This window comes from Ursus americanus, chromosome 21 (genome assembly GCF_024610735.1).
Source record: "Ursus americanus isolate L20-20 chromosome 21, mUrsAme1.1.p, whole genome shotgun sequence".
NCBI classification, from domain to species: domain Eukaryota; kingdom Metazoa; phylum Chordata; class Mammalia; order Carnivora; family Ursidae; genus Ursus; species Ursus americanus.
In genome coordinates this window covers 43882776-43909277 of record NC_142147.1, presented here as the reverse complement: position 1 = coordinate 43909277, position 26502 = coordinate 43882776, and the positions used below count along the sequence as shown (strand labels likewise).

General features: G+C 51.9%; 2 protein-coding genes across 5 annotated transcripts in view; both read right to left on the bottom strand.

Moving 5' to 3' along the window:
- ACTN4 (actinin alpha 4) overlaps positions 1–10347 on the bottom strand; it is a 70798-nt gene extending 60451 nt beyond the window's left edge. For 2 of the 4 annotated variants that reach the window (XM_087870752.1, XM_045785833.2), the window contains exon 1: positions 10114–10347. In XM_087870752.1, coding sequence (XP_087726878.1) covers positions 10114–10275 — 162 coding nt within the window. In that variant the 5' untranslated portion in view covers positions 10276–10347. The remainder of the gene's footprint in view (positions 1–10113) is intronic. The other 2 variants (XM_087870751.1, XM_045785825.2) reach the window with 1 other exon arrangement.
- A 4611-nt stretch (positions 10348–14958) lies between these two features.
- EIF3K (eukaryotic translation initiation factor 3 subunit K) lies at positions 14959–25709 on the bottom strand. The gene is made up of 8 exons (XM_045785845.2): positions 25557–25709; positions 24572–24670; positions 23242–23362; positions 21280–21354; positions 18735–18801; positions 18554–18631; positions 16762–16887; positions 14959–15025 (listed from the first exon to the last, which is right to left on the bottom strand). Exons 1-8 carry the CDS (start codon positions 25613–25615, stop codon positions 14994–14996), a joined length of 657 nt encoding a protein of 218 aa, XP_045641801.1. The 5' UTR covers positions 25616–25709; the 3' UTR covers positions 14959–14993.
- Between the last annotated feature and the right edge of the window lie 793 nt (positions 25710–26502).

Here is a 26502-nt window from a genome sequence, read left to right as displayed (position 1 = left end):
CCAAGCCATTCCCAATCACCAGACTGTAGTATATGTAGATCTGAGAGCACAGGCTCAAAACCCAGACCTTCCGGGTTCAAATGCTGGCACTGTCACTTGGGCAAATGACTTAAAACTACCATGGATCCATTTCTGCACCTGTCCTGTAAAGGTAACAACACCTACCTCACAGGATGACACAAGTCAGTCCAGGTAGAACACTTAGAATAGCATTAAGCACAGGGTAACACGCTAGGGATTACTGTCATTTAATTCACACCACACCACACCATCCTATCTGAAACTACCTTGTTTTACTTACATGCTTGCTCTCTTTTCTCCCCCACCAGCCTATGAATAGACCAAGAACATATAGAAACTAGATGGAAGATGGTTTGCATTTGGTCATCTGATTTCCTTGGTGGTCACTGGCCAATCCCAAAATGGGGAGCAAGCTCCCCAAACTGCCCACATGCTGACATCACTGAACCCACAAAGCCTGAATGGCTACCCAGAAGTCTCATGTTTAAACAATGCTTGGAATGTATGATAGGAACATGCACTTATTTTTAGGCAAGAAAGTTGTCTCCTAGCTAACCCTGTGGCCCTAGAGCAGGCCGTATTTGGCAAGCGTTGCTTTGTGGTTGTTTATTAAAGAGGCCCAGAACTTTCCCAAGTCTAAGGTAGCTGCAAAGAGAACTTCACGCGCTTCTGTTTTTATGGTCAAAGCTTGTTCCCTCTGTGGGGCGCCTGGGTGGCGCAGTCGTTAAGCGTCTGCCTTCGGTTCAGGGCGCGATCCCAGCGTTCTGGGATCCAGCCCCACATCAGGCTTCTCCGCTAGGAGCCTGCTTCTTCCTCTCCCACTCCCCCTGCTTGTGTTCCCTCTCTCGCTGGCTGTCTCTCTCTGTCAAACAAATAAATAAAATCTTAAAAAAAAAACACACAAAACTTGTTCCCTCTGAATCTCTAGGGTGTTTCTGGGCAGGAGGTAAGAACCGAGTGCTACCCCTGGACATTACGCAGCTTAGGGCCACGGTCCTTAACCAGCCATCCCTAAAATGGATCGCAGCTCTCAATGGACTGAATTCTTTTCTGTGGATTGTCTCCGTGTCAGTGAGTTAAAGAAAGTTACACAAGGAAAGGGACAATTAGCTTCCCAAAATGGTCAAGAAGGCCCTCCCCAAACCAGTCTAGGTATTTCCTCCCACTCTACCAGCAGACATAGCACTGGGCTGACTACAGGACTGACATCTCTGAAAAAGACATCTTGATACAGACCTTTCTGTTTTACAGAAAGTCAAATCCTACCAGACTTGGCAGCATAGCTCAAATGACCCAAAAGAAGGGGAAAAAAAAAAAAAAGCCTCACAATCCTAGTGATGTTTACCGTCTGGATACCTTCCAGGACTGGTTAGCAGACCGCCCGTAAGAAGGGTTGATTCATCAGACTGCCCCTGAAGCAGCCTGGAAAACCAGCTGCTTCCAGACATTTTGAATTCTGAAACTGAGTTTGTATCATAAGCCAGAACTGGAAGATCATACAAGCCTATAAAATTAAAAAAAAAAAAAAAAACAAAAAAAAACACCAAACAACAAAAACCTGACAATTCCAAACACAATCCATGCCTGCAATAGCCAAACCAGCACTTTGTAAAAGCGTTTCATATTTTCATCAGACTCAAGAGTTTAATATAAAGATGTGCAATTCCTTAAAGGAAAGAGGAGGAAATAACAGGGAGAAAAAAGTTTATTTACTGTCAGAGTTGGGGTAGGAAGGATGTGGATTTTTTTCTTTTTTAATGTTATCATGGAATGAACTGCACTTGGGATTTGCTGGAAACTTTAGAGTCCTTTTTAATTTGTCAGTGTTTGTGAAAGCAGGCAAAAGATGCAGGCGCATTTTGCCCTGCTATTAAGAAGTCACATAGCTGAGATTCCAACTCTAAACGCCTGGAGAAAAAGCACATGTCCTGGCCACAAAGCCAACAGCGGCTTTCCTGCTGTCCCCCTTTCCTTCTCCCTCTCTCATGCGCAAACACACATCCCTCATCGATAAAACAGAGCCGCGTGACTCCTGCACCAGGAAACAGAGGCTCCTCGTCCACCTACCCAGCATGGCCACCATGCCCATGGATATTTTCCTGGGACACCGGTTAGCAGCATATTTCTGCCCAAGAGCCCAACATTCCACCATCAGTACTGCCTCGGGTGTGGAAGTGCTCCCCAAAACAATTAGTGACTCAGTTTCCATGGTGATATCAACTAAATACCTTTCACTCACACCCAGATCATAGAGCACTCACGCGCTATTACACACGCACAGACTGGGCCAATGACTCTGACGGAAGGAGGCTTCCAGCACTGCCCTTGGCGCTTGGTGAAAGAGGGCCTGTCATTTCAGACCCACCAACCCTCCTAGACTGACAGCCCCTCAAGCAACCTCCCAGCATGGCTGGCTGTTGAATCACCTTCAAGCTTCCTCCCATGATGTTTCTTCTAATTGCAACTTGGCCTTCTCGGCCATCAAAATGACATATATATCAAAAAAAGAAAAGAAATGCATCCAGATCACTTCCCATTGTGCCTCCATCCTGGATGACTGCTAATTAAGACGTTCTAAATCAGAATCATTTTTGCTCAGGAGGAGCGACGTGAAAACTTTATCTTAGGCTTTCTGGAGATGACAAACCAGATCGTTCTCCTCACAGGTGGAGAACGAGGAGCAGGGCCTACTGCCTGCCTTCCGCACCACCTCCCATCCACCCAAAATGTGGCTTCCACCCACTCTCAACAGCCATCAGGGAGGGGGAGAAGATGAAAAGAAAAACCCACTAGAAAGCCAGTGACAGACATCACTCAGACCCACACCTTTGGGGGGGGAAACTTTAAAAAGCATAAAACAAACCACAATGTCTTCTTTATTCCTGCCCGAAGCTGAAGACACAAATGCTATTGTATGGCTGGTATTCCAGCATCCCATTCAATCATTTCAACACTGTCAACGATATTTCCCAAGATGACTTCATTGTGCTCCGCGAGTAGTAACTGCCACTTTCAACTACTCCTGCCCTGTGTGGATGGTTCCACTGGAAAACAAAGAATCTGTTCTGCTCTGATATTTGGAAGAAAAACATTTAAATAAGCCTTTCTTAACTCGGCAGGAGGGCACTGCTTTCCTCTCAGAATCTAGGATTCAAATACCCAAACAGCATACCAGTGTATTCCTGGGGCGGGGGCAGCCAAATTTCCAGGGGGTATCTGTATGAAAACCGGAGCCTTAAAAAGAAAAACCTACGTGAGGGGCAAGTGATAAGCCCACAATTCTTATATTTACTACATGGCCCTGGGTTCTTAACAAACAAACAAACAAACAAACAAACAAAACACCCTAACATTTGAAAGCAAGGATAAATCCAGTGTCATCTGATCTTGAGTGAGATGTGGGATGTGGGGCAAGCAGGATGGGCGGTGTGTTCCTGGATAAGTCACGCTGTCCTGACACTCGTGGAATGTTTCCAGGGTCAAGTGATACGGTTTTTTCCAAGTGTGGCACGCACACATGGGAGATTTTTTTTTTTTTTTAAGGTTTTATTTATTTGTCAGAGACAGAGAGAACACAAGCAGGGGGAGAGGCAGGCAGAGGGAGAAGCAGGCTTCCCGCTGAGCAGGGAGCCTGATGCAGGACTCGATGCTACGACTCTGGGATCATGAACGGCTTAACCGACTGAGCCACCCGGGGGTCCCAACACATGGGAGATTTTAAGGGTTATCCACATCCTACATTAAACCTTGAATCACCATGAGGTTATTCTTTGATTCTCTTGTTAACCTGATTACTTCAAAGAGAAAGTCTCTGCTTGGTACTGTGGGTCGTCAGCACCTCACTAACACTTGCCAATCTCTCTTTTTAACAAAGGGAGCAGGCCTCAGGCCCAGAGCCTTCAGCAAGGAATAACCCCTAGCTAGAATTTAAGGACAATTGTTTTGTTTTCAGCGTGTTTAGTTCCCCAGTTTCCTTCTATTTATGGCCAGGGAGGCTGAGTTTTTCATTTATCATACTTATATAACTTTTCCTTTTAAAATGAAGAGAGGCAAATCGACTTCAAGAAAAGTTTTAAGCATATAAAAGTGGGTATGGAAAAATCACAAATGACTGAAGGTTAGTAAATGCGGAGATAAGCGTAGGAGCAAGGATGGGGGGGGGCGCTGCTCTGGCTGGAGAACCAGTCTCTTCTGGAAATGGCAGGATGGCCCCTCACTCTTGTGGGGACAGGGCTCATCCCAGAAACGCAGGAGCCAGCACAGAAATAGGTGGCAAATAGCAAATCTCCAATAAACTCAATCCACTGGCTTTCCAATAACTCTTCAATAACTTACGCCTAAGAAAAAGACCACTGGTTTCTCCCAGAGTAACTGCTGCTGGGAACTCCAGAGAAGGCAACCAAGTTACACCAACCAGCTTTTCAAGACTTCCCCCTGGACATTCCAAGTTAATGCATCGATTGTTTACAAAGGGAGGGGGAGGGGACATGAAAGAACACCACAACCAAAAAAGGCACAACAGCCCGACGAAGGTCTCAGATTTTTATAATCCCAGGGAGACCGCTACTTGGATAAAACTTCCCCAGCACTGATGTAAGGACACCCTTGCCAGTTAAATTCAGGCAAAGATTTCCCTTTCTGGGAGAGGCAAGATCCCTCTCTTCCCAGCTAGCTGGTTAATTTCTCCCCCAGTAAGATCCTTCTTTTACACATTGTCTGGAATTTAAAATGACTGTTTCTCTTGATTCACTCACTGACCCTTACACTCCTTGATACCTGGGATACTGACTAAAATGTAACTCATAAACCTTCTTGAAGCAAAGCAAGTGTTACTGTGCCACTTTCAGACACTTTATAACAAATTCTGGTGCCCGCACTGCCAACATTGTGAAACTAAGTTTCCTTATAACTGGGCTTTGATGTTTTCAACTTTAAACTCATCCTAAAGGACACTGCTCTTGAGCTCTCAAACCACCCATGATATAAAGACGTCTTTCAAACCTCCATGGATGACAGAATTTGCATCCACTCAAGTAGAAACTTTCGTCTGGCCTACCTTTCCCTTTCCCCTTTGGGTAGGTCTGTGTTTCAGTGACCCCCGCCGCTGAATTACCAACTTGCTATCACTTGCCTCCGATTTCCATGAAAAAAGAAAAGGGGGGGGGAGAGGAACTTGAGCAAGGTAACACGAGTGTTTTGTTATTCTGTAAAATAAATACATAAATAAAGGCAGTGGGCGGGAACCTGAGGGAAGGGACTTGAATGTGACTGATGAGACCAGGGACATGACTAAGTGAAGGAAATGGGGATAAAACTGGGGGAGACACTGTTCTAGAATATACTCAATGCCAGGGAAGAGATAAACATGTCGATATTTTGGCTATTCAGAAAACTTGACCGAGCAAGCGATCCGAAGGCAAACAGCTATTCGCTAATTATTTTTGCCCTTCTCCTCTCCCCTGCCCTCCCCGCAAAAACAGAAGCAGCAAGGGAATCCTTGTTTTGTTTTCTTTTAAGAACCCTAAGATCTGGGCAAAGGCTTTTAGAATTCCCAGCACACTGTAAATCAATACAGCAAAAGCTGAAAGTGTCCCCCTTAACAGTCTCAAAAATTCCTTGAGCCTTCTCAAATCCATTCTTTTTTGGTTTCATTCTCTTTTCTGTCCTCTGTGAGACAGCACTGCCAGGTAACTTGGACTAGTCACGCAGGTAACTGTGAAAAACCGGGCTGTCTGGCCAAAGTCCGCCATGACTGGAGTCTCCGTTTCAAGGACAGAAGTGAGAAGTCTCCCCATCCCAGAGGCTTAAGACTAGAATGCAGACTTGTCCCTGCTCCCCTGAAATCTGCTTAAGAAGACATTTTGCGAGTGCCATCCTACATCTTAACTGACCTCCTGACTGCAGCTCAAGAGTTCAACAGCACCGGGAAAGCCCGGACACTCAAACTCCGCCCTTCAGTTCCTGGGCCGAGTTCCTCCAACATGCTCACCAAGCTTTCCCCACAAGGAAGCCCACTCGAGGCCAGGCAAGCCGCTGTCCTTAAATAAAACCATTTAGCACCAGTTTCAGCGCGAGAGTGAGTCAGCTCCCTGCTGCCAAGGTAGCCTAGCGAGCCTCCTTGTTGGTCTTGGAAGCTGGAACCAGGGAGGGTGTTTCCGAAGGCAGAGGGCAATCCTGGGTTGCCGCCCTGGACCACCTAGGATTAGATGGAATAGCAGGCACCGCTCCCACGCCATGGTACCAACTCTCAACCGAGGCCGAGTGGCTACAAGGGGCGCAGTGCCTCCCAGGCCATCCTCCCAGACCTCACCTCTTCGGCAGTCATCAGAAAAGCCATGTTCTAAGACCTGTTTTCAGGGATTGGGGAGGAAATGGAGTGCTAGCAGCGAGTAGCTTCCCCTACCCCTCTCCCAAGAGGGCAGAGTATAGTTGCCCCCTCCCATCTTAACAGTCTTATTTTTAGATGATAATTAAGTTTGACAGGGTTTTTTAAATCTTGATTATTATTATTTAATTTTTTTGATAGGTATGTTATTTAATTTTGAAAGCCTCTACGGACCTGTCAGTCTTAGCCAGATCCTAAGAGGGAAGCAATTAGAGTAATGGAACAAAATAACAGATGGCTACTTTGAGGCCTCTATTGTCAGCCTTTAAAAAAAACAAAACAAAACAAAACAAAAAACCCTGCTTGGAGAAAAACAAAACACCATCAGAACTTTCAAATAATTAACTCACCCTTAATACAGCCCAAGCCAAAGGTCAGGGGTCTAAAACACTGAGGCCCTGCAAGCAGTGATGTTTCGATGAACACGCAACCTTAGCAAGGGAGGCGTTCCTTCTTGCTATGCTAGGAGGTCATCTGGAGGAGCTGACAAGAGATCTCTCCTGTCCAGGAGAGCATGGGGCAGTAGCCAGGCTGCCCAAGACCCTTTCAGAAACTGGAAGAAGGAACTGTAGCCGAGAATTGTAACTGCTGGAGAATTTGCTCCAAACCAGTCCTTCCCCCATCCCCCCAGGAGAAAACTTAGTGTGTCTGTGTCAGAACTATTGCACAACCTACTTATCAGGTAGTACCTTAGTTACAGGGGTCCCTAGAAGTCAGAGCAAATAGCTTCGGGTTGAAGTGAGAACTACCAGAAGCCACACACACCCTGACTTGAACCACCCTTGACTAATTCCGAGAAGAATTTAATTCCACACACTTCACGGGACTACAGCTATTCTGGACACAGAGTTTTAGAGTATGTGAATATGTGAGTATGCACAAGACACTCACAGACAGGACTGCCACTCTCCCTGTGCCCGTGGCTCAGCCTTGGAGAGGCAAGAAGGGCAACCCGTCCGTTGCTAAATTGACACTGTAATGTAGAAAAACTCACCCAGACCATGGGGGGGGGTCCTCTTAGAAGGGAAAGAAAAAGGGAAGCACAGTACAAATTTGTGTACATATTCCTTTCCATTATTCCTTCCCCCATTCCATAAAGGATCCCTCTTCCATAATAGGAAAGTGCACAGCAGTGAAGCAATATTTTTCCCCAAAGAACAGCTATGTGTAAATATTTGCTGCAGTAGGGTATAAAGCAGGACATACTAGAATCTGACCCTTATTGAGAACTGAAAGCAGCTTGTATTAGAGGACACTGTGAGCCACCCTTTCCCTCAACCTTGCCTGGTCCTTGAGGAAGGGAAGAGGGAAAATAACACAGCAGCAGGGCCTTGGGGCTCCGGTGAGTCCTGGTTCCCGCCCAGGGCCTGAATGGTGCCCCAGCCTCACCCTGTGTGCAAAGGAGACTATAACCACGAAGGAGCACACACCCTAACTCCCAGAAGGGAGTGGAAATGAGCTAGCAAAAGGAGTCATCTGGGGAGGGGTAGAAGACAGGAAGGGAGGGAAAGGGAAGGTTCTCCCATTCTCACCACCTGAGAGGAAGGAGTCAGGGGCTCATTTTCCCAAACACCTGCAGCTGGAGAAGACAGATCCCAGAAATACTCAACAACAACCCTGCCCCCCCACCCGTTCCCCTCCCAACTTTCCAAGTCTCTTGGCAACTCTTAACCTTTTCCAACCCGGCACTGCCTGGGGCAATAAATTATTGCTGTGACAGCAGGCTAGATCTCCCTTTCCCCTCAAAAAGCATTTCTATGTCAGATTATCTCAACCTGGCCACCTGGAGATAACTGGAGCAATGGAGAAGAACACCATCACCAACCCGCCACCCTCCCACTACTGATGAGGAAATTCAAGCAGAGGTTGGGAATTTACCCAAGGTTGTGCCAGGCCGCACCCCAGGAACAGCTGCTCCTTTCACCCTTCCCCTCCACCCTGGGCGGCCTGCTGGGCCCCTGAGCACCAATTCACACCCTTAGGAGGCTTCCAGTCACACTCTCCGCTCTCATTCTTCAGCTCATCACTCAAATCCCTGGAGTCTGCCCCACATTCCTGAAAAAGCTCCACCAAATCCCCCCTCCCGAAGTCCCCACACCGTACACATCCATTTCTGCAGCACCACAGGACCTCCTTCCACCCTTCCTCATTTCACAGACAGAACTGTACTAAGAGAGCAAGGGTCTTGCCCAGGACCACAAAGCTGATGAGTAACAACTGGGAAGAAAATTCAGATCTCCAAGAACGGATTAAAAGCCTCTAACTTCAAACACCTGCCACTCTCTTCACACACACTTTAAACCACCTCTCCCAACACACACACACACACACACACACACACACACACCCACTCAACACACTCCTTTCTTTAGCTTTAGCTCTTCCTGAACACACTCAAACCCTCTCTTGTATCAGCTGAGAGCTCCCCTCCTCAACCACCTTGAATTATCCCCCCACACACACACCTTCTCTGGGCTTCCCATTCCTTTTGATCCCCCTTTCACTACTACGGTCCCCTCTAAGGTGCTTCCACACCCCCACATGCCACCTGAAAACAGACCCTGCTTTAAGGGTCCCTTCACCTCCTCCCCCCACAAGAGACAAAATTCTTCCTTGACACTCTCACAGCTTCCTCCCTTATTCTCCCTCCCCCCCCCGTCTCAAAATACACTCTGTATTCCCGAGACTGTGTACCTCTAGAAGCCCTCCCCCTCAAATTCCTTTCTCAGTCCATCCATCACACACTGCCTTCCTAATGAGACTTTCGTTTTCCTAAACTAATCCCCCTCCCATTACCCGCCATTCTGCCGCCCCCATTCTCTCCAGCATGCTCACCTTTTCCACACTACCTTTTCCTCTCAGTTCTTCAGAATTCCCTCTTCAAAACATTCCAGGTACCCTCTGCATCCCTTTCGGCCTCTCCATCCCTCACCAGTTCCTCATACACCTCCTGCCTCCCAATTAGAACAGGGCACCCCAAATAAATCTCTCCCCTTCAAACACTTCTTACAACTCCCTAACTTCTTTCATCCACACCCCTACCCATCCTCGCACCCCACGGCCCAGACTCACACCCACTTCTTTCCTCTGTCCCTCTCATCTTCCAAGTCTCCCAGGTATCCCCACCACTCTTCGGACTTCATATCCTTTTCTTAATACCCCTACTCCATCTTCAGACTTCCAGAATTTCCATCCCCTTTAGAACTCCCCCAACCCCAACCTTCTTCAGAGCTTTCTGCACTGCCAAATAACACCCTCCATCCTTCGAGCTCCTCTTCAGGCTCCCCCAGAGATTAATTCCGTTCTGGCCCACAAATTTCAGACTCCCCTGTTTCTCTCCGCACCCTCAACCACCCTCTAACCCTTACATCCCGCCTCAGACCCCAATTCCATTTTAGTCTCTAAGCATCTCGGTTTCCCCAGTTCCCCGCCCAGACCCTCCAATTCCTTCATCGGGCTCTCTCAACAGACTTCCATATTTCCTACTCGGCCGCCAATTATTTTTTCAGACTCCCCATTCCTTGGTCAAGTTCTACAATTCCTTCTCAGGACTACAAACCCCTTTCCAGTCCCGCCAATTCCTTCTCATGACCCCCGATTCCCATCACAGACCCTCCAATTCCCTCTCGAGACCTCTAATCCTCTTCCCGGGCCCCAACTTCCCTCGGAAGCCCCCCTTTAGCCCGTCCGACCCGCGGGCCGCGCACCTTGCGCTGCTGCTTCTCCCAGGCCGGGTCCAGCAGCAGGTCCCGGTCCCAGTCGTCCTCCTGGGCCATGTAGTCGCCCATGCTTCCCCCGCCGCCGGCGCCATTGCCCGCGCTGCTGGGGCCGTACTGGTACGACTGGTTCGCCGCGTGGTAGTCCACCATTCCGCCTCCTCTCGCTCGCCGACCAGCCCGTCCGCTCCCGCCGCAGCTCCCGCCCCTCTGCCCGAGCCTCCGCCGCCGCCGCCGCCGCCGCCGCTTCAGCTGCTTTCAGCCCGCCCTCCCCCAGCGCCTGCGCACTGCCCGCCGCGCCTGCGCACCGCGCCGCCGCCGCCGCCGCCCTCCCGCGCGCGCGCGCGCGCCTCCTAACCAGAAAGGCGCTGGGACCGGCTTCGCAGAGCTCGGCGCCTGCGCAGAGTCCACTTCGCCCACCTCCCCTTCCCCTCCTGTACGAGCCGTGTCCCCTCTCCCGTGTGAGCGCGCCCGTTCTCTACGTGTGGGCGGGGCCAGATCATGAATGATTCATAAGGCGGGGATCTCGCCATCGAGCCTTAACCTGCCCAGGCCTGGAATGTGTATTCCTATTCAGCAACAAAAATTCAGCAAATATTTGTTAAACGCCGACTGTATGCCAGATCATGTTTTACGCCTTGGCACTAAACAAGATAGAAATCCCTGCCCTCGTGGAACTACCTTCTAGTAAAGGAAGATTTGTTATCTTAGGAAGTCTATTCCAAGGTGATAAATGTTTTGGAGAAAAATTAAGCATGAGATGGAATGTCAAACAGTAGTCAGGGTAGGCTTTGCAGAAAAGGAGGACATTTGAACACAGACCTGAAGGGTTCACAAAATGGACACAAGAGTTAGGTAGGTTGGAATAAATACTGGCTGACCGGGAAGATGAAGGACTTTTGGGACTTGTCTATCTTCATTCATCCAACAAACATTTAGTACATGTGGTGTGCCAGGCATTGCTCTTGGGCGCTGGCAATCGAGTGCTGAGTATGATGAGCAAGATTAGTTCTCAGGTGGCTCACATGGGGGGGGGCAATAATACGTTAGCAAATAAATACAAATAAATGACATTGCCACAGGCCTCTCACATTTAAATATCCAAAGCTAAGCTTCTGATCTTCCCAAACCTGATCACCCTACAGTCATCCCCATTTCAATTAATGGTGCCTTCATCTTTCCAGCTGTGTGGGCAACAAGATTTGCAGTCAATCCTTGCCTCCTCTTTGTCTTCACACCCCACATCCAATTCAGGAAATTCTGTCAGTTCCATCTGACTGTCAGTTAGGCAACCAACTCTTGGTTTCCGCTCAGGTCACTCAGGTCGTGATCTCAGAGTCATGGGATCAAACCCCACACAGGACTCCACATTCAGCACAGAGTCTGCTTAAGACACTCTTCCTCTCCCTCTCCCCCTCCCCACCATGCTCACTTTCTCTCTCTAATAAATAAATAAATCTTTTTTTTTAAGGTTTTTTTTTTAAGATTTTATTTGCTTATTTGACAGAGAGAGAGAGACAGCCAGCGAGAGAGGGAACACAAGCAGGGGGAGTGGGAGAGGAAGAGGCAGGCTCCCAGCGGAGGAGCTTGACGCGGGGCTCAATCCGAGGACTCTGGGATCACGCCCTGAGCTGAAGGCAGACGCTTAACGACTGAGCCACCCAGGCGCCCCTAAATAAATAAATCTTAAATCCACATACTGGATCCCCAGGGCTTCAACAGCCTCCTCCCCTGCAGATCTGCAGAAATATCACCTCTTCAGCGAGACCTTTCCTGACCACCTTAGTGAAAATTGCATCCTACGCCTTCTCTCCTTTATTTTTTCCAGAGTACTGATCAGCATTTAGCATGCTACATGATTGGCTTGTTTACCGTGTTTATCTGTCTTCTTCCCAAGAATGTCAGCCAATGAGAGTGGGGATCTTTGGTCACTCACAGCTGTTTCCCTTGTCTCTGAACCAGTGTCTGGCTCTAGAGAGCAGCTTAATATATCTTAGGTGAACGAACGGATGGACTTAAAACCATGATGAGGAGTTTGAATTTTATTGGAAATGCAATGGGAAGTTCTGGGAGGACCCTAAGCAGGGAGAGGACCGGGATCCCGTGCAGCTGTTTACAGGATCCAGCAGCCACAGGAGGGGAACAGACTGTAAGTGGAGCGAGGGCAGGGAGACCAGTCAGGGGGCTGCCACAGTGGTCCAGGTGAGCGTGGTCAGGACCAGGGTCCTGGAGGAGGAGAGAGCCACAGAGGATGGGTGGTGGAAGGATTTGGAAAAGGGGAGCTGACAGGACTTACTGTCGTGAATTGGAAGGGGGGAGGGGGTGGCCATGAGAATGAAGGAAGAACCCGGGCTCAAGATGGCTCCCATGGTTTGGACATGAGCGACCGAGGAGTGTGAACTTGATTGGAGTTGGGAAAGGGAAGAAGGTAAGGGATGGAGTTAGACTAGAGCAGGAACTGGCCCACAGTATGAATGGAGGGGACTGTGTCACAGTCGACTACCAGGGATGGGGATGAGAAGACACAGCTCCTCCAGGTATGGGAGCTCATGGACTTCTCTCCACCTCTTTCAAAGGCACTGGAAGGGATCCCACAGCACGCAAAGGAAAGGGACGAGGCCTGGGCACAGCCCATTTTCCCAGGGGATGCCGGGATCTCGCCAAAGATCCAGGGGTGTTGGCTGTGACCTAGAGAACAAACGCAGGACTTTTGTGCTGGGCCTAGTTGGCAGGGAGAGCTGCTGGGGCTATGGGCCACCGGCCCCACCCTGCCTGCTCCCAACGGACACTGAAAAACCTCCAAGACGAAGGGCTCCGCGATGAAATGGATGGCCCCACTCAGTGAGGTTTAAATTAAAGGCTCCTTTTATTTATAAATGTTGTGACATTTTATTTTTTAAGTAAGCTCTATGCCCAATGTGGGGCTTGAACTCATGACCCCAAGATCAAGGGTCGCATGCTCTACCGACTGAGCCAGCCAGGCGCCCCTGCTGTATTCCGTTGCTAATTCTAGTTAGTGAAATGAACCAAAGAGGGCTGTGCCCTCCTAGGGTGGGAACGTGAACCGGGGTGTCAAGAGGGGGCAATGGAAGCAACTGAAATACCAGCCCTAAGCCCAAGCAAGCAAGCCCGGCAGCAAATGCATCATCTCTTACTATAGGCCAGACTGTTCCCAACTCTTCAAATGCATGCGTTCACAGTAACTACTTAGGTGGGTGCTCTCCCCGGCTGGGAAACCGAGGCGTAGGGAGGTCAACCAATGTGCCTAAAAGTCACTAGGCTGGGATTTGGACTCAGGCAGTCTCTCTCTATAGCCAGATTTCAGCTGCTCAAAGGATCCTCCTAGAGCAAAGGCAGTAGGCTAAGCAGGAAAAGATGTTGTTTCCCAGAGAGCTAAAGATCATTTCCTCTTCCCTGCAGAGCAGCCATGGTCGGTTATGCCGGTTGTATCTACACGAAGGCACCTGCCAAGCGGGGTGAGTGGGAGACGCACTCATGCAGAGGGGGTGCCTTTTGCTGACTTACACGATCAAATAGCATCACAGTATTCTCTCCTTCTAGGCCCCTCTCCCACCCCTTAGAGCTGGCTTCCAAGTTGTGAACCACAGAGGCACCTTTTGTCCCCAGGACTTGGACACACCCTGCTTCCTGGCTCCTGCTCAGTTCTGGCACCCACGGCAAAGGGTGTCCCGCCCTGCCTTGGCTCCCAGTCACTGTCCTCAAAAGAATGATGGGTGTAAGTGTAAGCAGATGAGGGAGGACTGGGAAGGGGGGACAGCCCAGGCACTGCCACGGCCCTCTCTGTAGGCAAAGTTCACGCATGACGACTAAGGAGAATGAAACACTCCCTCGGTGACAGCTGTGGAGCTACACTAAGGGCTGGACATCTATGATGACATCTCTTCCCTCCACTTTCCTCCAAAGGCAGTCGCTGTTGTCTCCACCCCTTCTTCCTGCAGACAGCAGGTTCAGAGGGGAGACACTTGCCCAAAGCCACTCTGTCAGACTCTGGAATCCCATGTAAAACAGGGAGAACTACAGCTACAGATCAAGTAACATTAGCTAGAACTCCTGGCTGGTGTGGGCTGAGACTTGGGGATGGGGGTGGGGGTAAGGAACAGCCTAGCTAAAACCCCCAATTTTCTTGTAAAGTCTCGCCAAGCAGAATGGTGAGGACTAGTTCGCAACCTTGGGGACAAGCAATCTTGAGTCTGAAATTAACAATGATCCCTGTTCTAACAGCCAAGAACAGGCTAGGCCCTGATGAGAGACCTTTACTGGCAAGAGCTCATGGAATCCCCCACAACTGATAAGGGTGAGTCATTCTCCCCCTTTCACAGATGAGAAAACTGAGGAACAGAGGCAGAGTCGCCAAGCCAAGGACACACAGCAATGCGATGAGCAGGAGTCAGGACAGGAGGCAGACTGAATCCTCCATCATTCACTCCTCCAGGCTCTGTGGGGCCACTAGTGTGGCCAAAGGGCAAAGGTGGTGCCTCCCCTCACCAGGAACCCACTGCTGTTCACCTAGGTGTTCGAGAAGGCAGAGGAGCAGGGGCCACACCCAGCTGCAGGGCTGGACTCCTACACCCTATTCATTCACATCCGCCTCCTTGCTGACTCATGGCTGCCGGCTCCCTACTGGTGACCCGACAGGTCAGGGAGGTGGGGGTGGAAGGTCAGTTGCTGGGGGGATGGGGCAGGGGAGGAAGTAGGAGGGAGGCCCCAGGCAGAAGGGAGGTGGCTCCGCCCAGAGTGGGCAGAGGCCTGCTCCCGGGCTCCCTCTGGTGGGCGAGCAGCAGACGCAGGAAGCCAATGAGCGGGAGACAACAGAAATAAGAAGTCAACAAATCTATTCGACGTCTGCTGAGTTACTGGGAGGAGGCCATGATGCTGGACACACCTGTTGGGAAGAGAAGAGGGGAGCGGTCAATACGGCAAGAATGGGAGACCAACCTCCAGCCACCAGCCAGGGCACCCACAATTCTTTAGGGGTGGCAGATCAGAAACCTCTTCTAGGGGGCGCCTGGGTGGCACAGCGGTTAAGCGTCTGCCTTCGGCTCAGGGCGTGATCCCGCCGTTGTGGGATCGAGCCCCACATCAGGCTCCTCTGCTGTGAGCCTGCTTCTTCCTCTCCCACTCCCCCTGCTTGTGTTCCCTCTCTCGCTGGCTGTCTCTATCTCTGTCAAATAAATAAAATCTTAAAAAAAAAAAAAAAAAAAGAAACCTCTTCTAGGCCCTCATCACCTTCACAAGACAGTTGTGGGTTTTTTTTTTTGTTTTTTAAGTAATCTCTGTGCCCAACATGGGGCTTGAACTCAAGACTCCAAGAATAAGAGTCGCACGCTCTACTGACTGAGCCAGCCGGGTGCCTCACAAAGGCAGTACGGGGCAGTAGTTAAGAATCTCAACTCCGGAGCAAGGAGACCTGTGTCCCAATCACAGCTCCGCCTCTTACCAGGTGGGTGACCTCAGGCACGTTCATGAACACCAGCTTCCCCACCTGCAGGAAGCATCGACCCCACACGGTCCTAGGACTACATGACACGCTCAGTACAAGGCCCTGCACCAAGAGTCCTTGGCTCTTCTCACCGCCGTCACAGCTACATTTTCTACGTGCCACCTGCAAGACACTCCAAGCCCCAGACCTGCACCTCCTCACCGGAGAGCCGTATGCTGCGGTGACTTCTCACCAAGAACCCCAACTCAGGGGGCACCGTCATTTAAAGTGAGGTCCCACTGAGTCCTGATCCTCCACGTAGCACCAGATGAGCTGGTTTGTAGCCAGAAGCCACGCTGTACCAATTCTTATCTTTAAAACCCCAGAATCAGACACAAGAGACAGGGGAGGAGACCCAGGATACAAGGGAGCTGCTGATCCCCAGCCCCGGGTTCTCGCTCACTCTACGACACATGCACCGTACGCAGGTGAGAGTGCTGACCGCACAGCTGTTCCGCTCCCTTCCCAGGTGTGGGACTGCTATGCGTGCGACAGTGCTGAGAACTGTGTTCCACACAGACAGTCTCACTCTGCCCCCACGTCTCCACAACATACGTATTAGGATATTGTACCGTAATTTACAGTAACAGCCCCTACTGTAAGGGGTTCATGTGAAGACCAAACGACTTCATTATCCCAAGGAACTAGACAGTATTTGTCATAATGACTGCTGCTGGGATCCTCACTTTTTGGATGAGAAAACTGAGGCACAGAGAGGTAAAATCACTGGCCCCAAGTGGCACAGCTAAGAAACCGAGAACTGAGATCCCCGCCCTGCTATCCGCTCCAGAACCCACGCTTTCTGGTGTTCCGCTGTGTTTCTGCAGATGCCAGGGCCGAGGCGCCATCCCCAACGACAGCCAGCCAACAGGCCAGAGCCCCCAGGACCAGCAAGGAGGTGGAGACACCCTGCCAGGCCCGTCCAACCCCAGGGCGTCCCAGGGAAGGACACCCACCATCCCCCCGCCATTCACCCCTCAGTAGGAAGCCCCGCGAGAGAAGTCAGTGGACTCTGGCAGAGGCAAAGTTCCTGGCCTTGAAGCAGACCACAGCTACCCAAGTCCTTTGGAGCCCCAGCCCCGGTCTGTCGAAGGGCAGCTCCTTAGACCCACAGCCCGCGGCCTCGGACCACCACTCACTGTCAAAGTCGATCTTCTCCACGATGTTCTTGGGCTTGATGCTCTCTTCCTGGCTACAGATGAAGATCTGGCCCGACTCATCGGCGCTCCAGCCATACTTGCTCATCCACACCTTTAGCTGGCTGTCTGCAGGTGACACAGGCCGTGCGGGGGCTCCGTCACCCCGCTCCCCCAGGACCGCAGCCAAGGCCAGGGCGCCCTCCCTGCCTGACTGCCTCAGGGGCCACCAGTATCTCCTGCAGCCCCGCTTGCGTTTCTACGGTTCATTCTCCAAATGGCAGCCAAAGGGAGCCTGTCGACTTTTCCATCATAACATCACAGGGCCTGTCTCCCCTTCTTTTCATCTCTACCCCTTTTCTCCCCCAGCGCAAATCTCAAGTTTCCAACAACAGTGTGTGCTTCCTTCTCTGCTTTTCCACATAACTCGGAAATGGTTTTAAAATTTTGTCCTCACCATCACAAACCATAAGCCCAGAGCCTAAGCTGCGAATTTCTTTGCAGGCCCTTTTTGCTCTTAAAAAAACCTGCCGGTGAGCACCTATGGCCGGAAACGGTCCTGCTACTTGAACTAAGTCTTTTGTGGGACTATTAGCGATCTGATAAATTCATCTGCTTCTCTTTCGATTTTAAGTCTCAGGATTGTTTGTTCCCTTCTGACTTAATCTCACTTTTAAACATATAAAACAACTACCTGACGTAAAGCACTTAGTACAGGCTGACACAAAGCGGCCAATGAAAGTTTGCTTCTGCTAAAAAACTGAACACGCACGCACACACACTCACACGCGCTACCAGATCAAAAGGCAAAACTACCTAAATAAGGTACTCAGCCAAATGTCACCCCCAACCCACCGCTCTCCCTCCCTGTGCTCACCCCCCACCAAGCAAGGAGTGACCATTTTCCTTTTCTTTTTCTTGCTGTGTTTCTTTTTGCAAAAATGAGCAAATACACAAACATGTTTTCCTTCCTTCTTTCCTCTTTCTTTCTGGAAGGATCTTTTAGTTTTATTTCTTTATAATCTTTAAGCAGGCTCCATACCCAGCATGGAGCCCAACGCGGGGCCTGAACTCATGACCCTGAGATCAAGAGCCAGATACTTAATTGACTGAGCTACCCAGAAGCCCCTGGAAAGATCTTTTAAAAACACAAATCTGATCATGTCCCTCCTTGCTCAGAAGCCTCCTCTGGCTCCAGCTCACTCAGGACAAAGGACTAAGTCCTCAGGAGGCCCCAAGGTATCTAAAGATGTCCCTCCCACCACTTCTCTGCCCTCGGCTCTGCCCCTCTCTCACTGTGCTCCCACCAGGTACCCCGGCTGCTCTATGAACAAGACAGACACACGCCTGCCTCAGCATCCTCTGGTCTCCTCGGCCTTCAGGCCGCCCGCCTGTTTCCACCGAGGCACTAGTCACCCGAGCCCGGTGAGCTGTCTTGCATGAGTTCACCCTAGACTTGGACATCTCTTTTTGTTATCCGTTTTGCTACCTCCGAGAGAACAAATCTGAGCCATTCTGTTCCATTCACTGCTGTATCCCCAGGGCCCAGAACAGTCTGGTACTGAAAGGCATTCAAATGACTTATGCAGAATAAAATAAACAAATGCCACAGGATCTCCCCCAAGGAAGGGTATGTTATACCAGTTCCTTACTCTCTCCATGACGAGCTAGGCTGGACCTTCAACAGCGACTTGCTGAGGCAGGGATGGGTCCATCTGAGTTGCTGGCCAAGGCCCGAGGCCCCTGACCACCCCCAACCTCCTCCATCGGCACCACGGACCCAGAGAGGACTTACCCGTCAGATCCCCGAGCATCTCGGCCAACAGCCAGCGATCAATATGCTGATAAGTGATGCCCACGACGTGGCAGATAACTGCAGAGATACGGAACGAAGACGGTAAAGGGCCACCCCTGGGACCTTGCTGCCACTCCCTACCCCTTCCCCCTGGGAAGCCCAGGCACCAAGAGGGACTTACATTTTCGGACAGAGTCTTCAAAGCCAGTTATACCTTCCAGGAGGTCCATGTTTTCATCCAGGGCTTGCTGTGAGGACAATGATAATGTTCACACCAATGTGAGTAACCTCAAGAATATTACTATTAATGAAATTAGCAACAGAAGCTACCACTTGGGCACATGCCCACATGCCAACTTTCTTCTCTGTACAACCCTGGAAATAAATCATTATTTTCTGCCCATTTCTGGAGATGAAAAAACCAAGGCTCAGAGCAGCTAAGTGACTTGCCCCAAATCACAGAGCTGGGGGTTGAATCAGGCAGGCATAAACCACAGACCCAAAGAGGGAACAGAGACAGATTAGCTAACTGCACTCGCCCACCTCCTCCTGCTCCTGTCTTACTCAGAAAAAAGGCCAAGTGTCCTACTACGGCCCACAAGGCCCCAAAGGCTCTGCCTGTCATGTCCTCCCCCTCAGCTCTTTGCTCCAGCAACAGGGGCCTCCTCGCTGCTCCTCAGACACACCCACACCCGCCCACCTTAAGGTCTTTGTGCTGGCTGGTGCTGGGTCTCGAACTCTCCTTTGCCATGGCTAGCCTACGCCCTTCAGGCTTCTGTTCAAAAGTCACCCTCCCAGCAAGGGCTCCCTCCAACGTTAGTGCAGGAAACGAGGAACCCACAAGGACAATGGAGAGGATCAGTGAGACGGGAGAATATACAGGAGAGTAACCGTCCCGGGAGCCAAACGATAAAAGGATTTGAAGGAGCAGTGTGTGGTCCCCCATCAGAGGTGGCCGACAGGGCAGACAACATGGGTTTCATAGGGCGTGCGTGCATGCACGTGCATACGTGTGGGAGAGTGGGCGCTAGGAAGCTGGTCACAAAAGCCTGAATGGAATGAACGCAGTGGCTTCAAGTGAGCAGGGAGAGGAAGACAGACTGAGCACAGGCAACCAGGCCCACGAGCGGGGTAACCAACAATCCCACTCCGTCTGACATGGAGGGGTTTCCTGGGATGCAAGACTTTCTGCTCCACGGAGAACAGAGAAAGCGGGCAAGAGGCAGATGTGGTAGGGAACGTGGAAGTTCAGGGAGAGTTCTCTTCTTTAGGCGAGAATGAACTACAGGGTGGACATGGTCTCTGGTGACCATGGGAAGGTCACCAGACAACCAGGGAAGGCCAGGCTTGCTGCTACAAGAGAGGAGGGAGCAGCACTGAGGGGGTGAGAAGGGAACAGTCCACCAGCCGAGGGGTGGCCTGAGCCGGGAGGAGGGACGTTTCACCCACTGAAACAGAAAAGTGTTCCGTCAGCTGACAGCAAATGTCAAGGCTGAGGGTGGTAATGCGTGGGAGCTCTGCTTTGGCTGCTTGATTTTCCCACAAGGTGGAGGAGCACAACTTGCAATAAGAAGGGAGGGAGGAGAGGGGATGAGAGGGCGTGAAGAGCTGGGAGTGGGCAGTGAGGCCCTGGGCTGGGAGGGGATGAGCACCACAGGTCTGACGGGCCTTCTGCCAGCCTCTCATATGGTCTCCGATGCAGACTTCCGCTGATGGAGGAAGCGCAGCGGAGGACCGGGTTGCTGGTCAGGCCCAAGAATGCCAGGCTGCAGACCTCTCAGAGGTGAGCTGGGAAGCCAGGAGGAAGTGGTCAGGGGGTAGAAATGTCTGACATTCACGGGCAGAGAAGGTAGCAATTACTGCTGAAGGCAGGTACTACTGGGCGTCAGAAACACCTGGAATAATTTCTTCAGATCCCAAAGCCTGGACCACACTGAGACCGATCAGATGAGACTCTTGACGGCCCGAGTCAAGGATCGATACGTACGTATGTATATATTTTATATTATATGTATATCATACATACATATAAATATAAACATATACACAAGTATACACATGTATGTGTGTATACACACACACACACACACATATAGTTTTTTTTAAACTCTTCGGGGGTCCAATGCACTGAGAGCTGATCTAGGGCCTGACTGGGAGAGAGGGGCCGAGATCACATGGAGGACAAGAGATGGAGGAACCCCAAGGTCGGGGTGGTGGAAAGATCACTGATCTGGCTTTGCGAGCACCTAAGAATGACAGGAGTAGTGGCGAGTGGCAGTGAACAGGAGCTGTGATTCATGAGAGGAGGAGCGGTTATCAGGGGAGCTGACACCAACAAAGTGGGGAGGGAAGTGCCAACGCCTGAGCCTCAGGACTGAGGGGTTTCGGGGGGAGAGGGACGGGTCTGGGAACGATGGTGAGAAGGACGCTTGGCAGAAGTGGAGGGTAGGGTTCCAGTATGAGCAAGAAAGGGAGGGAGCGTCCAGAGGATGGAGGACTTTGGCAGAAGGACGGACGCGGGTGCGTGCACACGTGCCCAGCCTGGGGGCACAAGGGACAACGTGGGCGTCCTGGCTCAGTGTGAGGGTGACGAGTCACCCTCGCCAAGCCCCGAGCACGGATCGCCCACAGTTATGCAAGCAGACAGCAAGTGCGCGTGGTTGTTCCTTCCAGCAGTCCAGCCCAGCGCGGCCCAGGCGCCCACCCTGGCCCCGGAGCCAAGTTACCCAGAAGGCCTGGAAGTGGCAGGTCTCCAGCAGGTCTCCGAGGTATAAAATCTGTCGGATCGGCCGCTCTTCTTGCTGAGAGGAGAAAGCGTTAAGGGAAAACAGCCTTGAGCCCCAGGCCACCTCTCCCTGTTCACCTTCTGTTCACCGCAGCACGGCTGGTAAAGATGACAGGTGATCCAGCGATGGACATATGAAACCAAACACTGGCCCGTCCACACACTGGGATCGATTCAACTCTTAGGGAACCGATGTGGAGACGCGACGGCACGAGGGATGCAAAGAGGCAAGATGCAGACCAACATGCGTAAGAGGCCGCCAGCAGGGTGGGGGGCTGGCATGTGTGTGGGGACACACACATGTGTCCATGAACACACACATGTACTCGCGCGTCTCTAGCGTATCTCTGGAAAGGTACCCAAGAACGGCAAACTACCGTTGCCTCCTGGCACGGGGTGCTGTGGCTGTGGGACAGGGGAGGAAGCCTGGTCTTTTTCCACTGTATGCTTTCTGTACTTTTTTTTTTTTTTAAGATTTTATTTATTTATGTGACAGAGAGCCAGCGAGAGAGGGAACACAGCAGGGAGTGGGAGAGGAAGAAGCAGGCTCCCAGCGGAGTTGCCCGATGTGGGACTTGATCCCGGAACGCTGGGATCATGCCCTGAGCCGAAGGCAGACACTTAACGACTGCGCCACCCAGGCACCCTTGCTTTTTGTCCTTTTAACAGCACGCTGTATGCCTTTTTTTTTTTTTTTTTTCTGAAAAGCCACCAGAGGCGCCTGGGTGGCTCAGTCGTTGAGTGTCTGCCTTCGGCTCAGGTCATGATCCTGGAGTCCTGGGACTGAGCCCCGCATCGGGCTCCCTGCTCAGCAGGAAGCCTGCTTCTCCCTCTCACACTCCCCCTGCTTGTGTTCCCTCTTGCTATGTCTCTCTCTGTCGAATAAATAAATAAAATCTTAAAAAAAAAAATGCCATCAGAACAGACCCCTGGGGAAGGTGGACAATCTCTCAGAAGGCAGGCACTCCCATGGACACACTTGGCAGAGCGGGTTCAACTCGCAAGCCCCCGTTTCTCAGCTCAGCTGCTGACGGGCAGGTTAAGTGTGACAGCCTCAGGACTGTAGTGCCAGAAGCACAGGGCCCGGCACGGATGGGGGACTCCGCCAAGCTTGTCAAGTGATTCAAGGGCACAGGGAGGCTCCCCTGGCCAAGTGGTGGACCTGTCACAAAAAAGCAGGCCAGAGCAAAGCAATGGGGGTGGGGGAAGGCAGTTTATTTTCAGTCAACACTTATTCACCGACGGCCAGCGCCGTGCCAGATTCCAAAGACAAACAGAATGAGGTTCAGCTGATGCTCCAGCTCTTCCTGGCTCCTGCCTCTTGCCTGGTGGCCTTCACTCAGCTACAACCCTCATGGGAATCCTCCTAAAGCCTAAATCTACCCATCTCACTCTGCGGTTCTGAAACCTTCTAGGGCTTCCCAGCGCCCTTCTGAATCTGACCAGATTGCATTTTGAAATCTGTGGCGAGGCTGCGCCAAACTTCCTCTCCTGCCTCTGAAAGAGCACCGACCTCTTTTTCCTCTGGGCCTCCTTACGTACTGTTCCCTCCACCGGGATCACCCTTCCTTAACACTTCATTTAGTTCATCTTTCAGACATTTCCACCTCTAAGAAGCCCTCCAGGCAGGGTCAGCTGCCTCCTCTGGCCTCTCTAAACCCTAAGCCCAGACGACTGCAGGCTGTCACTGACAGAGGACCTCTCTCCCCCGCTTCGCAGTGAGTTCTGGGAGGGCAGGGGCCAGGCCTGTCCCAGCCACCCAAATGTCCCACCCAGCAGCGCACCAAGCCCAGAGCAGGCGCTCGGAGTTTGTGGCTGAACTCGCAGACCACCGCCGCAGGACTTCATCTACCTTGCCCCCGGCCCCTCCCCCGCACACCGCGCCCGGACGCTGGAAGGATACGTGCGCCTGATCGATCATGCACTTGCACAGTGTGAAGTCCGTGTGGGGCAGGTTGGTGAGGGCCTTCAGCAGGATCTGGGCGGTGACCGTGGTTTGAAAGAAGGCTGGGTTGAACTGGTACCTGAGAAGGGGAACAAGAGGCAGAGCCACAGCGGCCTCTTCAGGTTCCCGGGCCTCGCCAGATGCCCAGTGCTGTGGCCCAGCGCTCAGCAGCTGGACATGCCTGGGCTCCAATCCCAATCCCAGCGCTCTGGCTCTGCGACCTGCTTTCCTGTTCTGTAGATGGGGACGGTTCACCCTGCCAACCACACCGTAAGCCAGACGCTGTTAAGCGCTTCACAAATAAACGAATACGTTAAGCATAGTCTGGAGTCGTGGTTGAGGCTCCGCAGGCAGACTGTTTGGGTTCAAACTTCCCTCAGAAGTGACCCTGGACTACCTCTTTGAAATTCTCTGTGCATCAGTCCCCTCCCTCGAAAGACAGGATGACAACAACCCTATCTACTTCACAAAGACAACACACCATCTGCGCTAACGCATGTAAAGCTTACAGCACAGCAGCTACCGCGCGACGAGCGCTAAGCAGCAATCACGCCGGTAACAATCTAAACAACCCCACAAATACAAGTGTCCTCTCTGTTTTACAGACATCAAAACTGAGACGATATATAAAAACGACAACCGACAGCGCGTCAATACAGCACTGTGGGGACAGAATGCAAAGGCCCATCAACAGGAGGACGGGTAATTAAGACAGTCATTAAGACAGCCGCACAGGGAAGCACTACACAAGAATGATAACTGCAGCCGCAGGAAAAAGGGATCGATCTCACAAAGCCGCTGCTAAGTGGAAGGTGCCAGATGCAGAAAAGCTCATGAGGCAGGACTACATCTGTGTCAAGTTCAACGCGGCAAACCCGAGCCAAGCTCATCAGGATGCATGTGTGTGTGGTAAACTCACATAAAGCCAGATCATGAGAGCCTAAGAGTGGTTACCAGGGCGGGGGTGAGGTGGCTGGCACGAAGCATGCGAGGCAAAGGGCCTGGGGCCCTGACAACGCTTAACTTTGCCATAAGCATGGTGAGTACGTGGGTTTTCACTAGTACTTATTTAGCTACGTCTTTGTGTTTTGTAACAACCCATACAGGTGACCCGTGATTAATTTTTAAAAACCATCTCTCCTCCTACCCCGACTCAAACGGCTTCCTAGCCCGCACACCAAGAGAAGCCACATCCTGAAGACCACCCCCAACTCCAGCCTCATCCAATGTTGACAGTGGCCCCCTGCTAGCTGCTGGCCCGGAGGTGGGGACGGAGGCAGACACTCACAGCTTCAGGACAGCCAGGTTGGCTTCTAGATCATAGGCATTCTCCTTGGCCTGTGTCTCCACATACCGCTCCAGGGTGGCCAGATTCTCAGGATTGTACCTACAGAAGAATCAAGACGGGTGAGCAGAGAGGAAACAGGAGCTGAGGCCAGTCACTTTATGGGGTGGGGGGAGAAGGGTGCTGTTAACCTGCTCCTCCTTCCCTTCCTTCCCTTCCTCTAACTCTGGCACTGGCCACTTACTCTACTAAAGTCTTGAATCAGCTCTATATAACCTTAGTAACATTTAACCACATTACAGACCTAAGCCTAAGCTCTGAACCCCATCAGAGCCCTGGGTCTTTTCTAGGATGTCCCCCCCACCCTCTCAGCCAATCAGTCACTGCAACCTGTACACCTGGCCTCCAGGACATCTTTGCCACTCACCGCGCCCCTCTGCCCCCACCTGGTTTAGCCCCATCCTCTCCTGCTTAGCTTCCCCCATCCCAGCCCTGACTACTTCTGGCTATCACCGCCTGTTGTCCGGTTTGTCTGGACTCTGAACTGGGAACACCATGGAAGCATGGCCTGAGACTGTCGTGGTCACCTCTGGTCCCCAGCACCGCCCAGCGCTAACAGATTTCAATGCCGTGTGTTGAATGAACGGCATGAGAGGAAAAGAAAAAAGAGATGAAGAGGCACTGACACACACTGTGAGAGGCTGAGGAGCGCAGTCACAGGAAACTGAGGGGCTGTGAAAGGGAAAGCTGAGCAGCAGACAGGAGACCTTAAAGCAATTAAAAAGGGAGAGCACTGCGAGGTAGACAGGTCTGTCTCCTGCCCGTAGACCCCTGCAGTGCCGTTCCCCTTAAACACGTCCTCCTCCAGGAGGAGCGGGAAAGCTTACCCCCGGGCAAGTCCAGGATCCTGACCACCCCTAGCGGTCTCTAGAAAATCCCCTCCACCCCGCCGCTTGGCCGGAAACGCTCCCTCCGATCGGGCTCAGACCTGTCGATACCCTTGAGCAACTTGCCCACGTTCGCTCTCATCTGCTCAAACATCGCCATGACGAATGTCGCCTCCCACGCCCGGGCCGCAGCAGAAGACGCAGCCGGTGCGCAGTCCTCCAGGACCGGAAGAGGAAGAGGTGATGGAAACGGAAACTACGTTGTTGTCTTCTCCGCAGCGCACGCGGCGACCGCCACGTGACTTTCTTCCCGGCGGGCGCAGTTGGCGCGTGCGCATATGCTCTCCCCGAGCTGAACTAACGGCGTGAGAAAAGGCTTGATCTAGTCCAGTACGCAGGCGCCGGCTCGGGCGAGGAGGCGGGGCGAAGCTTTTCCCGGGCCCCACGCACCGCGCTCTAGCCCCCCGGAACGCGCGCGCGCAAGGGGACGGTTCTCTATCGGCGTCGTGTTGTGCGGGGTCATGAACTCACAAAACTGTTGGAGTGCGACCAGTATCCCTTCCTTTGGGCCCCGGCCAGATTCCCTAGGGAGGTGCTCTTTGAGGTCCCCTTTGCCCCAGGCCTCGGCCTCTGAAGCAGGATCCTGAGCTCTGGGGTCCTGAACCTCGTCCCCACGCTCCTCCCCAGCTCCAGGAGTAGGGACCCGTAGAGCTCTGACGCTCTGCCTGGCAGGGGCGGTCTGGGCTGAAGGGCTCCTGGACCCTGCCGGATGGCGCTCAGGCCCCTTTAGGCTCCAGTCTCGCGGGAGAAGGCGAGTGCCCCGTGTGCGCCGTCCTGAATTATATGTGTACAGATTCTGCACACTTGAGGCGTGAATGCACAAGCATGTGTCGTATGCGTGGAGGTATGCGCTCTGGGTGCATCCACGTGTGTGCACACGGGTATCCGGGCGTGTGTACGTCTGCTGGTCTGCGCGCAGTGGGTACATAGGTGGGTACTGCTAAGTGCATATATGTACCCCGGGGACCAGGCATGTTCAGTGCACGA